Genomic DNA, 13699 nt, shown 5'->3' with positions numbered 1-13699 from the left:
TGGAATTTAAAATAGTTTAATAAAGAAATAAAACCACATTTTCCGATCACCACAACCATGTCACGGCCTTCATGTAGAAAAATGAATGGTTTGACGCCTCAAACTAACAAGGTCTCCATGTTAAAAAGCCAGTGTGCCAAGATTACTCAGAAAAAAATCAAATTAAAGAGATGGCCAAAGCTCCTTAAAGTATTGAAATAGCATCTCTGGCTGTCACCTTCAATCTGTCATCTAATCAGTCCTTCTGCCTTCTCCACCTCCTCCTCTTCCTCCTCTTCTTCCCCCCTCCTCCAGACATTAGGGAGAGTGGAAGCCCCAAGCCGGTGATGGTTTTCATCCACGGGGGCTCCTACATGGAAGGAACTGGGAATATGTTTGACGGCAGCATCCTGGCCAGCTATGGGAATGTGATTGTCATAACTGTCAACTACCGGCTGGGCGTCCTAGGTAAGGATCCTGTTTACTGTGTGATACACAACCATCGCTGTCATATTCTATCCATTCTGTCTTTACTCTTCATTCCTTTATCGGTGATTCTGTCTGTTTAGCATCAGCTTAGACTGAGGTCTAAAACACTTTTGGTGATTCCATGTGATGCTGTTTTATTTTCCAATGACTGTGGCTGAGCACAAAGGCCAAAACTAGGAATTGAAGCTCTCAACGTCGTTCAGTCTTTGCATCTATCTGTTCTGGTGTTGCTATGTGTTGTTGCTGGTCACATTCCAGAGTTTAGCTTGGCCAACTGTCTTTCTTCCTAACTGCTTTCATGCTTCTGTCTTTCTTGTTTTCTTCTTCCCCTCGTTCCTTCTATTTTTGGTGAGTCTATGCGCTGTTGCTGGTGATATTCCAGAGACCGTAGCTGATTCTGGTTCCTCGATAGGAATCCATGCTCCTCTCTTGGTCTCTGCTATTGCTATTGCTCTCACTGCTTTGTTAATTACAGTTTAGACAAAGGATGGAGTTTGGTTGTGATTTGTTGATTTGTTGTAGAGTAGTATTGGGAAGGTCAAAGGTGAAGTTGAGAACAAAATAATGTTTCTTTTTTTGTTGTTCAACTTTCGCTGTTGATCGAGCAGATTCTCACATGATACTGTCCACTGCAGTGTGTGATGAAACAAACCAGTGTTGTTGAAAGTTGATTGAAATTTTTGGGCATAATGCAACCGACCCATTTTATCCTGAAAGGCACGCCAAACAAGCGTTTGATGCTTGTGATTGATGCTGTGATTTTGTTTATATCTCAAGTTTTCTTTCTGATATACACAGAATTTTGTAATAGCAGACTTCATATCATAACCAGGTGATTTGACATCCCAGTGCTTGGTGGGGCGTAACATGTTCCTGCACTGACACATGTATGTGTTAAAAAGGACACATCCATTACAGACCTGACTCTTGGATTTGGCCTGGTTACCACGCTTTTATGCATTTCCCCTCCCCATCTCCTGTCTTATATTTAGTAGCCTTTCATCTGTCATGGCAATATCTTTGATCTTCAGTCCCTTTTTCTCATTCCCACCTCTGTTTTCTTCCTCGTCTATCTTATCTCTTCTCATCAGTCTAATTCCTAATTCCTTTTCTCCTGTGTATGGATGTCACTGCCTTACCCAGAGGGCAGGTATATATTGCGACACATGACAGAAACAAAGGTTTGCTGCCACCGTCCTAAATGAGATTATGCTGTCATTTGTTTGGATGGAAGGAGCCGATTCCATTTCCATGTTTTGGTTGCTGTTTTTTTTTTCCCTTTCTTATTAAACTATACCAGAATAAAGATACAGGGCAATATCCGCCTTTCACTCAACTAAAATGCCATTTGTCTGTGGGCATGTCTGTGTGTGCATACATTTGTGTGCGCATAAGCATATGAAGAATGAATCTTAAAGGCACTTCTTTGAGATGTTGATGGGTGGAAAAAAACTGGAAACACAACAGTAATGTTCTCTGCAGGTGGTCTGCATTGTCTCCGTTTTTTCTTCACTTATTCAGGCCCTGATCTCTTTTACATGACTTACATTTATTTGTTTGAAATGCAGATGCTGACTATCAATGCAAAACTTAATGTTTTCTACCATATAATCTGATGAAACGCAAGTTTCCTGACAGCTGGAAATCAGGTGACACAGACTTAAGTGAAGTAGAAATTTTCCATCTGTAGATGCCAGTGGAGCAATCGTGGTTCACGTTTTTTGGAGATACAACTGCCAGTCAGCCATTGGCTGGATGGACACCTCCCTTAAGTAACTGTCGAGCCCGGCCAAAACCACAAAAGTGGATATTAAACAGATACTCCATCATCTGAAGTTACCAATCATTCCTCTTCAATCCCCACTTATTCTTTTTTAGGGTCATGTGGGGCCAGGAGACTATCCCAGTGTGTGCAAGGGGTGCATGCACAATGTGCTGTATACAGATGGTTATGCAGAGAATCTGATATATACATTCACAAGCATGGACATTCGTCAAGGCCGAAGTTCAAAACGTGCATGTGTTCAGGGCTGAGATCCAAATCCTGGACCGTCCTGTTGTGAGGCAACAGTGCTAACCTCTACACCTGTTAATACTCACTTTACACAACATGACCTTCCCCGAAAAGATACAGACACATTACACATACTGCATACTGCACATACTCATACTGTCATGGAATAGTTGTTGAATCAGCAAAAGCAGTTGCCATTAATTAACCAAGTATGCTACACATTTCATGGTTCCAGCTTCTGACGTGAGAATGCTGCTGTTCTATGATTTGTTATTATTATCATAAATGGAGTTTTGCTTTTGTTCAAAACACAAACAATGTATAGATTTAAAGTTGTACTCTTGGAAATTGTTATGGGCATGTTTCATTAATTTGGAATGCCTTAGACAAACTGATAAATTGATAATTAGAATGATTGATAGGTTGATCATGAAAAATAATAATAATAATAATAATGGGAGTCTGATAGCCATTCTGCTGCTATGATATGTCTTTGAGAAAATGCTCTGAAGTGCTGAAATGTCAGTGTCAGCGTTGAGTTTTGAATATTTGCACCATAGTGTTTACCTTTTCTGTCTTAATATTACAAATGAGCTGATAAAAATGCCAAAAAGAGAAGCAAAGTAAAGGATTGATTGTTGTTTTGCTTGTTTACATACATTCATATTTCCTTTACTTTTGCTTTATGTGAACATACAATGCTCACATAAAGCAAAACAACACCCAATCAATCAGTTTTTTCAGTATTTTTTGATGTGATCCTCAGGAACCTCAATTCCATGTTCCAGATCTCTCTCTCTCTCTGAAGTGTGAGCTCTTAAGTGCTGTAAGCCTCATGGCGTTGAAAGAAACTGTATCCCTGCTGGTTAACATGAGGCGCCGCTGTTTGCTCTCAGATTAGACTCTATGTGTGTGTGTTTACCCCCTTGGCAATGGACAAAAGCAGAAGGCTTTACCGCACCAAACGTGTGTATGTGTGTGTGTGAGTGACAGGGAGAGAGTGTGTACTCAGCTACAGTAGGTGTAAGACTCAAAACCACTGGGCTTTCCAGTCAGTCATCCAGTTTTTAGTAAATGTACATGTGAGTTCAATAAGTAGCTCCACTGGCAAAAATACTCATCTCGAGCCATTTATTAGTACTGAATAACATTAAAAAAAGATGTTCCATTGTTCCACAACATGGTCTCAGTATTTATTGTGTGATATTGTCATTGACTCTCAAAGGATGTGAAATTATGCTGGAACAGTGTGGATCTAGGACAGTTTTACTACTACTACTACTACTACTACTACTACTACTACAGTAGTTCTTTACATGTACATGTCTTAATCGAAGTTCTCCAAACATACATTTATTTTGCTCCTGATTCAGTGCAACTAGTCAAGCTTGGATGTGCTGCAAGTCATAATCCAGCAGCACCTTCTGTCAAAGTCTATATCTATTTATTAAGGTTAGTAACAATGCAGGCTTTCACTGGATGAAGGTTGATTGTGTATGCACTCCTGCAGCAACCCGATGAAAGATATTTTTATAAAATCAAGCTTATTCAGACTTTTGGAAAAACCCATTGCAGGAAAAAAAGCACAAACTATGTATTTCTCCGTATTCACAAAAATATACCTAGAAATGAGGTATTATACCCTATAATGTATAATGTAATGCACATTTATGGGCCATGTTGACCAGTCACATTGGTCAACTTATCAGTGCATGCAGGGGTAGTTTTTGAATGGAGTCTGGGGGACCTCAGCAGAGCTCACTTTTTTAGTGGACCCAAGAGTGGTTTACTTGACAAACAGTTTGATAGCTGCTTTCACACTCAAAAACACAAAATACATCAATTCCTTCTAGAAAATGACCTTGCATCTAGAAAACTGACTGGCCCACATGTGGATGCCATGTTGCCTAAAAGCTTCCAGAGGCACACCAGGGCTAACCTTACATTAGAATGGATGAATTAAGAGGAGTCCCATTCACAAGGAGCCGCACGGTGTTACACATCTCAAACAGAGATTTCAATTTCATTTCTTAGTCTGACAGACGACAAAGCAGTGTAGTCTGTTGTAGTCACCTTCCCTCATTAATGCCTTTCAACTGTCTCCCAGACTCATAATTATATCCTCCAGCTGACCAGTTAGCCACTGCTGGTAGTGTGTGGTTGACCCTACCCAGCCGGTCATTGCAGCACCTGTTGTCTTGGAGATGCTGCTCTGCTGACAGAACTCCCTGCTCTTGCACCAGTGATTTTTCTCCTCGGCTTAGTGTGTGTTTGTGTCTGGTAGAGCCAGCGCTTTGCAGGGAGCCATTAGTGGCTTTAAATATGCAGGGTTGCTGACGCGAAGCTGTATTTATCGTTTAAGGGCCTTGGCTACAATGGATTTGGCCGTGGGGCACCTATATAATACGCTACTGTCGGTGTCTGTCCACGGGTGTCTACGAACGTCTCTGTGTTTAATGAGTCCAGAGTTTCTCCCGAGTGCAGATGAGGTGTTAATGGAACACATGGTATAGTGCTGTCAAAGTGTCATTATTATTTATTGTCTTCGTCATCGCACTCCTCCTCGGTCTATAATCTGCTGTAGGGTTGGTTTTTGTTTTACTTAACGCTTGAACTAATTAAGAAACTTCATCTTCCAGATACAGTGTTCAGATACTCAGACGTGAAAAATGGTGCTATTCTGAGGGTTGCTAGAAGGTAGTGTCATTATATTTTCATGTAATGGTCTGTCTTGCTCTGAAACTTTTTCTATCCTCACCTCTGCCCCCAGTGAATATAACAGTAATTTTGAACAATTAAGAAGAAGAAGAAGAAGAAGGAACATACTTTATTTTATCACATGCCATGCTTTGTGAAATTTTTATTTCATTTCATTTAACCCATCCATCGTCTGCCTTCCTCCACGGCAGACTAGGAGTGGTGGGCTGCCAGCTGACAGCGGACCCAGTTCTCCTATCCTGGTGGCGATCTTCTTACATGTTTTTAGCAGGGATATATTTTATGGAGGATACCCCAGGTGAACACGGGGAGAACATGCAAACTCCACATAGAAAGGCCCCTCTTTCCTCGAGCATTAGGCACCGAAGGCATGGAGGAGGACACACCCCCGGCGCCCTCAGCGAGAATTGAACCCAGGACCTTCTAGCTGTGAGGCGACAGTGTTACCACTTTTTCCACCGTGCCACCGAAGATGTGCAACTGAGTTGTTGGCACTTTCATATCTTGTAAATCGAAATAAGAGGTCGACTTCTCCAACATGCACCGTAATGGTTTTCTGACAAACACAAAACCACAAAAGTTGATTTTAACTGCCAATACATGAAACCAATACCTCTGCAGGGCTTGTTTGTTGTACTTCCAAACAGTGGACTGTGCCTTTAAGGCCAGGCCCTAACAGTGTTGAGTTTGTTTCGGCCCAGCCAAAACCTTTAATCATGCTGATTGATGAGGTGCATTTCCCTGACTCAAACCTTCTCCAAATACCCCTTCCATTCCAGCCATACATCAGCCATTCAGCCAATTCATCAAGCCTCTGATTGTTTTAAGATATACCTGGCCAGTAAAATATCCATTTCTCTGCACACCACTGCTTCTCTGACTCTGCCGCGCTTTCAGCATCAAAACAGTCGCAGCTTGAGAAAAGATTGTGCAGGAAAAGGACCAGCAAGCAGGCAGAGGCAGGAAACAAGACACAAACGTAGGCGTCTTAAAAATGACTGATCTGATCTAATTTGATTAATGTGATAGCTCGTGAATAATGAATTCATAATATGTCTCTATAAAGATTTAGTGTAGTGTAGTTTTTAATGACCTTCTAAAAAGACAGAACAACCAGAGAAAAAGTACAAATAATGGCTATTTTTTGAAAGATCACTCACAAAAAAGAAAAAAAGGTTACAGGCTCAAACAAACATTAGCTTTATCATTATCACTCTGGGTGTCAGCGGAGTGATTTAGTGTCCCATGACGGTCCAAACACCGAGAAAATTCACAGCATGCATACTTGTACTTTTCAGCATGCGGTACGCACTCAGAAACACACATTCATCAGATCCAGCTAGCGTGGCTATAATTGTATCCAAATTAGGACTGCGTGTGTTTGCTTGAGGAGCATTTCCTCTCACACAGGCATTATCCCTAATGTTTACCCTTCCCAAATATTACTCTCTCTCCCTCCCACTCTCTCACTGTCATATATCTTCTTTCCTTTTCTCCCTCCACAGTAATTGGGCTTTCTCTTTCCCGTTAGTTTCTGTCCTGCTGGCTAAGTGTTGAGGACTATTATTTTCATGCTTATTGATCTGTTTCTCCCTGAAACAAATGATTTGGGTTCATTACTCTTTCTGTGATTCTGTGCCATCTCTCCCTGCACTTCCATTGTTCCGTTCCTTGCTAGTCGTCCTGATACAGCTCACTCAGAAACTCATGGAAAGTGTCTTACTCTATAAGTGCTTCACTTCAGTCTTTTTTTGTGGTTTATAAGTTGTGTGGAGGGGGAATACTGATTATATTGAATACTGTCCTCTCCAAACATTGGGAATTTGTGTTAGCACTCTGTCCCTTTGTACCATTGTTGAGACTGGCTTTCTCTAAACCTGATGAATACAGACCTTTTTCAAAGTTGTGTGTATCCTTATGAGATGTAGATGCTGCATTTGGTTATGCAGATGCTGTAAAGACATGAGAGATTCACAATGAGCAGCTTATTTTGCCCTGTACAATGCATTTTATTTGGGATAATCACATGCCAGATGTGGTAAGGAAGTGAATGAATACAAAAATCAGTAGAGGGCAAAAATGTAACAAAAGGATTGTTTCTGGCAACCTCAGATGTCTGAGGGAGTGAAAAAATGAAGCAGTGAAAATGGTTTTCAACTTGTTGACCGCCCTCAGCAAAGATACCAGAAGAGGAAAATGAGATCTTAACTTGAAGAAACCTTAACAATAGCACTGGTGTGTGATAAAGGCCACTGCTCTCTCACCACTTTTTAATATATCAGGTATTCATATTATTAGACATATAACACTGATACTCAATACACAAAAGCTGTTTTGTGAGAGTTCCCAGTCCCCTCTTTATTGAGCCATTTTGTGTACCAAAATGTTTTCAACATACAGGCTTTGCTGTGTTGTTATGTTTCAGATTTTTCACCCAAGACATTCGTTAGGAGACTCTACAGTGTGGGCGTTTGTGTGTGTGTGTGCGTGTGTGTGTGTGTGTGTGTGTGTGTGTGTGTGTGTGTGTGTTTGTCTATGCTCGTGCAGCTATCTTTGTGAGAATCAATTTGAGTTTGTGTTTTAGACCTTGGGAAGGAGGACATTTTTAGAAAGTGAGGCTAGTCTTCACATTCAGGCAGACCTTCAACGAGCTGTTTGATGGCTCAGACCTGGTTTTAAGGTTTCGGTTAGAATTGGATTTAGGTTTAGTTCTGATGGTTAAGGTTAGGGTGAGGGGCTGTTGACTATATCAATGACTGTCCTCACAAGGATAGAAGTACAAGTGTGTGTGTGTGTGTGTGTGTGTGTGTGTGTGTGTGTGTGTGTGTGTGCGTGCTTGCGTGCGCGTGCATGTGTATGTGTATGTAAACCCATGTATTTCTCACATTATTGTGACATAAATCTGTTCACACAGTCATGTTACGGGATCTCGCCTTACAGTACTTGTGGGGACAAAATGTAGGTCCTCACAATGTAAATCAGTTTTAGAGTGAAACATGGGTTGAGGTTAAGGTTAGGGTAAGGGATAGGGTTAGGATTAGGCAAGTAGGGGTTATGGTCGTGGTTAGGGTAAGTCTATGAATGTAAGTCTATGTAATGTCCCCAGAAGTGATGAAAAACAAACGTCTGTGTGAGAGAGAGAGAGAGTGTGTGCGTGTGTGTGTGTGTGTGTGTGTGTGTGTGTGTTTAAATGTATCATCAGCAAACCTATGCCATGCTGCTTGGATGTTCTCTCCTGCAAATTAGCCAAGGGAGGCTCAAACATTTCCTCAGCTATTTTAGGGCAGAGGCAGCTTTGATCAGTGGACAGGCTGCATTTGGACATGTAATATTTTCTTGATTATTCCCGATTTTCACTGTGCTGCCATGTACCAAAATCCCACTATATTGCCGAAAGAAAAGGGTTCAAAATATCTGAGATTTGTACCAAGTATTTTGGATATTTCTTATGTCTCCATTCATCTCAGTGTCCGACAGACAGACAGATAAATGGCAAGAGAATGTCCTGCAAGTCCCAGTGTTTAGTAACTTTACTATAATCAAGTCCCTTCATATCAGCTGTTTCATTGCAAGAGGTTGCAGTAGAATCAACCATTAGATAATATGATCAGAGACCATAGCTTTCCACCAGATTTGGTGTGAAATTAGCCCAAATTTTCCATTAGAATGCAGTCTGCTCCCGTCAGTATGCTCAATATTTGATAGAATTCCATTACAGAATTTATTATTTTTAACTTAATGGTTGAAATGAGAGCCTTTATTTAGCTTTTGAATTCCAGTACATGCTGTTATCATCAGCTAGTTTTCCAGTGGAATTGTCTGTCCTATAGTCTAAATTCTGTTCAGCCTTGGTGACAATGCAAATTTGTGAGTCCTTGTGATAATTTACAATGCTCTTGGTGTGTGTAATGCTATCTAAACAGGGCTAATAGCAGACAAAATGTGTCTAAAATATCAGCGAATAGAAGCTTGATGAAACATCTGTATAACGTAGCCTATATCAGCCTCATTCACAAACCACTAGGACTGTATCCACCATTTGGAAACTAGTTTTTTGTAGCTCTACATTGGAATTAGGTGTAGTGGTCTCCTGGCCATTGTTTGGTTCTCTCAGTCTGCCATTGCTCGGTTTGTTTGAGTCCTGTTCATTTGGCTCAGTGTCATTGGCATAATGATTTATTCAGTGAGTGAGCTTCAATTCCAGTGGAAGCTATGCTATGCTAATGGTGATCTGGCAACAACAGGGTTGGCGTGGTGAGGTTTACAGCAGCTCTGCCGATGCGTCAGCGATTGGATTAATCTGGCCAAGGCCGGGACAACAGACGACCATCTGGGCACGCTCTACAGCGCCAGGCGTCTGGAGCCACAACTTGCCACCATCCAACCATTATGCACACAATATTATGCATGTTTCATGTATTATGTGTTACACATGGTCACAGCCACTGTCTGGTTCCAATATACAATTTTCATTCCCCAATATCAATCAATCAATTGACATACAATGCTGCTGGTTTCATTGGAATAAAAAGGTGCCAGTGCTCCAAATGAGCAACCTGCAGAGCATGCACATGCAGTATTTTGGCACGCAAATTGTGCACAACAATTTGTAATTTGACAGCAGACATTAATATTTTGACAAAGCAATCCCAATTCAGGTCCATCACCAGCTTTACTAGTTCATGTTGCCTTAAAGGTAAGCATGAAATGTATTGAGGCATGTATTAAGGCAACATGGATGAGAGGTTCTGAAAGTGCTGTGCATCCTGTACAAATCACTAATCTGTCGCTAGAATTGCCAAAAAATTATTTGAGCACAATAATATTTTTATCTATCATCTACCTAAAACCAGTCTGCCTCTCTGTATTATTTTTGGTACCACTGTTGGACAACAGAAGGCAAATGGAGGGGGGGCCTTCTTGGTAAAGGTTGGAGAAAGATCAAGATGGTCATTGTGAAATAATAAAAACAAATCATAAAGTCCTGTCTGACAGTGATTCACCACTGCACCGCTCTCTGGTATCTAGCATTCTTGTGCAAACCAAACCAGGCAAGAAAGGATGCCGCAATAATTCTGCAAGACACAAAATGCTCTGTGATACCAGTGTGGTCAAATGAAACTAGCAGCCACATTCTTGCATATGCATGCTTTTTATCCCTGACACACTAACAAATTAATCTCTTTCCAATCCTTCTCTGTCTTGTTTCACTTGAATAACTAATGTCTTCTTCAAAGCCCTGCTCTCACACTATGAAATGACCTAAATACTAAAAATACTAACATCAAATATACTAACTGATGCAAACATTTCTACTAGAAACACTACTAATTCTACTAATAACTAACTAAACTAAACTGTTGTCTGCTACAAACTTCTACTTCTACTTAACTAACCACCAGAATTAGTCCTGTAAGGTCTGAAAACTCATATAACTAGCTTTTTAAGTAATCATCAAGTCTACTTGGAAAATTTTTAGAACTTTAGAAAATAAGCAACATACATTAAAAACTGAGTCATTCCAATTACAATGTTTCCACATTTTGCATTGACATTACGAAACAGTGCTAGTATGAGCTTTCAGACTAAGCCGATCCTAGTTAATATTTTTTGTCCCTTCCTTTTGTCTTTCATTTCCTTTGCATGCATTGTGTCTGCCTTCTTTCTGCACTGTCTAATCAATGTGTTGTGCAAACTGAGTAATAGCTTAAGTTGCAGTTAATGATAGTGTTTGTGTGGTATTGGTTTGTAATAGCCACTGCGGTTTCTTTTGTATTGATGAAATGGATTGGTGATGTTTGTATGGATATTCCATATGTTTGGCTCCAAGCTCTCATTGTAAATAATCATACAGTATGGTAGGGTAATGGCTCAGAAAAGGCATTTTGGTGAATATGGGACACACTGACATGTTTTCTATACTCAGTTGTCTTGTCTAGGGCTCCAGGCGGATGGGACCTATCCCAGCATGCATTGGAAGAGCACATGCTGGAGAGGTTGCCAGTCCTAATACTTTAGAATTTCAAAACTCACCTCACTCATAAATTAGATTAACCTACCCACTGTCACATGTCAAAATGTCATATTTCCAACACAACACAAAACTTACATTACAGTTCCCCCGGAGCAGTTGTTCTCGACAGTTTTGGGTTTTGACTCCTCAAAATGAAGTTATGCTCATGCACAGCCCCTTGCTAGAGGCTGCTCAGTGGTGAAGAGTTCAATCGTAGAGGAATTTTTCCTCTCAAATTCTGGCTCCACTAAACTGTTCACAGCTCCATTTGAACTTTAAATTCCACTGAAGCATAAGATATAGGCTTACTACGACTGTATATCAATAAAAGTGGATTTGATTGGATGATCAATTTGATTGGTCACAAAGTCAGTTTCCTGGGCAGAGTGGGACTTTGCCCAGCTTTGTGCCTCATGGTACGTCAATTACAGTCTTGTACTAATGCTACTGTTGGCCTGGCATGGGTCAAACTGCTCAGTTGATTGGTTAGAGGTTGGATAGAAGCTGATTGGCTGGGCAGGAGAGCAGGGGGCAGATGGAGAGATGGGTAGAGAAACAAACAGAGATTACATCCGTCCACACCGAGCTATCACCAGGCACCTCACTGCAAACTGCATGGATAGATACCAGTGTGTGTGTGTGTGTGTGTGTGTGTGTGTGTGCGTGTGTGTGTGTGTGTGTGTGTGTGTGTGTGTGTGTATGTGTGTGTGTGTGTGTGTGCAGAACCCCCTGTGACAGTGTTATTTATTGATCAAAGCTTTGGCCTCTGCTTGTGTGTGAATGCATACTTGAGCATAAGTCTATGTGCTTGTGTGCGTATGTGCTTGCCTGTGTGTGTGCAATGGGGCTAGTACAGCAGATGGACATGTGTAGTAGCAGGATCAAAGTGTGTGGTGTGTAACACCTCTGATCACTGCAAACTACATATGTAGGGGAGTGGACCAGTGCAGTCTCTGGACAACTGTCTGTCCGTGTGATGATATTCTTAAAACTGTCATTTTAATTTAGTTTTTCCACACAGATAACTGCTATTTTATTCCATTCATCGGTCTGATGTAGTTCCAGGTAAGCCTAATTTTGATCTGTTCAGATTCTCAGCCTGTCAGCCTCTCTACAGCCCACTGAAGAACTCACCATACTATCTGCCGGCACCAAATAAAACCATCGCCAACAAGCAATAAAGAAGACAGAGAGACCGAGGGAGAGAACGATGAAGAGAAAATGTGATTTAAGACTTGACGGGGGTCGTCCGCCCTGCACGACACGAGCCATCTGATTGGTTATCAGCACAAGCCACAAATCTGCCGTCGCCATATTTTTAGAGGTCAGATAGGAGCATCTTGCTGAGACACCAGGCGGCCTGGGTGGGTAAGGAGAGAACAGCATGAGTGTGTGTAAGAGTGTAAAAGAGATAAATGGTGTGTGTATGCGTTTGAGGGTTAGACTGACATTAGTCTGGTCAATATGCAGCTTTTATTAAATATGAGATATTGACCAGTCATACCTTCTGTGTCTGAAGTAAAGGATCCATCATTCTAAACTGAACCTGCAATGAAACTGAATAATGAGATACATTTCTAGATTTCATTAAAATTGTCATTTTAAAGGATGTTTGAACAGGGCAAAAATTTTGCCCAAGGATAGTGTTAATGATCAGCCCGGTCTCCTCGGAATTCCATTCATATTAGACCATTTTTTACCTCTCGATTTACATTCAGTGCCAGCTTTCAGTGCCAATGCAGGAAGGACTGTGCACTTGTGCAGTGTGGCAGAAGGTAAGGGTGTTGAGGTCAAGGTGGTGGAGAGGCATGTAGCACATCTGACTTTCATGCAGGAGATCCAGTCTGCTGTCTCCTGTCTCGTCTCAGACCTGACCAGACCTTTTAATGAATGAAAACCACTATATTTTCCAAACTTCCCAAAGCGTTTCAGTTGCCTGATCTTAACATACTGTACAGTGGTTTGCAGAAGCATCCAATGTCAGATACAGGAATACAATCACAAAGCAAGGGTATAGGTATGCTCAGTTACATCTCTGAAATTAATTGTAGCGATTTTTGGGGGGGTACTGAGTGTTTGATTTGTACTCCTGGGAAGACAGTCTGGTGAGTATGGCCCCCAGATAGTATGGGTTTAAGATCCACGTTCCTGTCTTATTGAGCCCCTTTAAAAAATCAGGTTTTTGTTAAATACTCAAAGCTGCCACAAGCAATGAATTTAGTAGTACAGTACCAGCCCTAAAAACTGATCACCATATACGTGGACAAAACCACCGTAAAGCCATTTCAGTCCCAAATGAGTGTGTTTATGTTGAGATTGTGTAGGGGTGTGCGTTTCGGCCTGCAGATGGGAAAAGTAGGATGAGGAATAATGGACATTAACTGACGTCATGAACACATCACTGCTCTTACCATATTCACCTTCTGTGTTTCTGTCTGTCTCTTTCCCCTCTGCTTCTTGTTGTTTGCCACTTGACCTCTAAGGAA

At 41.2% G+C, this 13699-nt stretch overlaps 1 protein-coding gene across 3 annotated transcripts in view; it reads left to right on the top strand.

Moving 5' to 3' along the window:
* The window catches only part of nlgn1 (neuroligin 1), a 316065-nt gene that overhangs the window by 131050 nt on the left and 171316 nt on the right, over window positions 1-13699 (top strand). For all 3 annotated transcript variants that reach the window (XM_070960103.1, XM_070960106.1, XM_070960104.1), the window contains one exon: window positions 295-447. In XM_070960103.1, the coding sequence (XP_070816204.1) occupies window positions 295-447 (153 nt within the window). The remainder of the gene's footprint in view (window positions 1-294; window positions 448-13699) is intronic.

This window comes from Chaetodon trifascialis, chromosome 4 (assembly GCF_039877785.1).
Source record: "Chaetodon trifascialis isolate fChaTrf1 chromosome 4, fChaTrf1.hap1, whole genome shotgun sequence".
In the NCBI taxonomy this organism is placed as follows: domain Eukaryota; kingdom Metazoa; phylum Chordata; class Actinopteri; order Chaetodontiformes; family Chaetodontidae; genus Chaetodon; species Chaetodon trifascialis.
The sequence above is the reverse complement of the archived record's forward strand: the minus strand, read 5'-3'. Positions and strand labels throughout refer to the sequence as shown.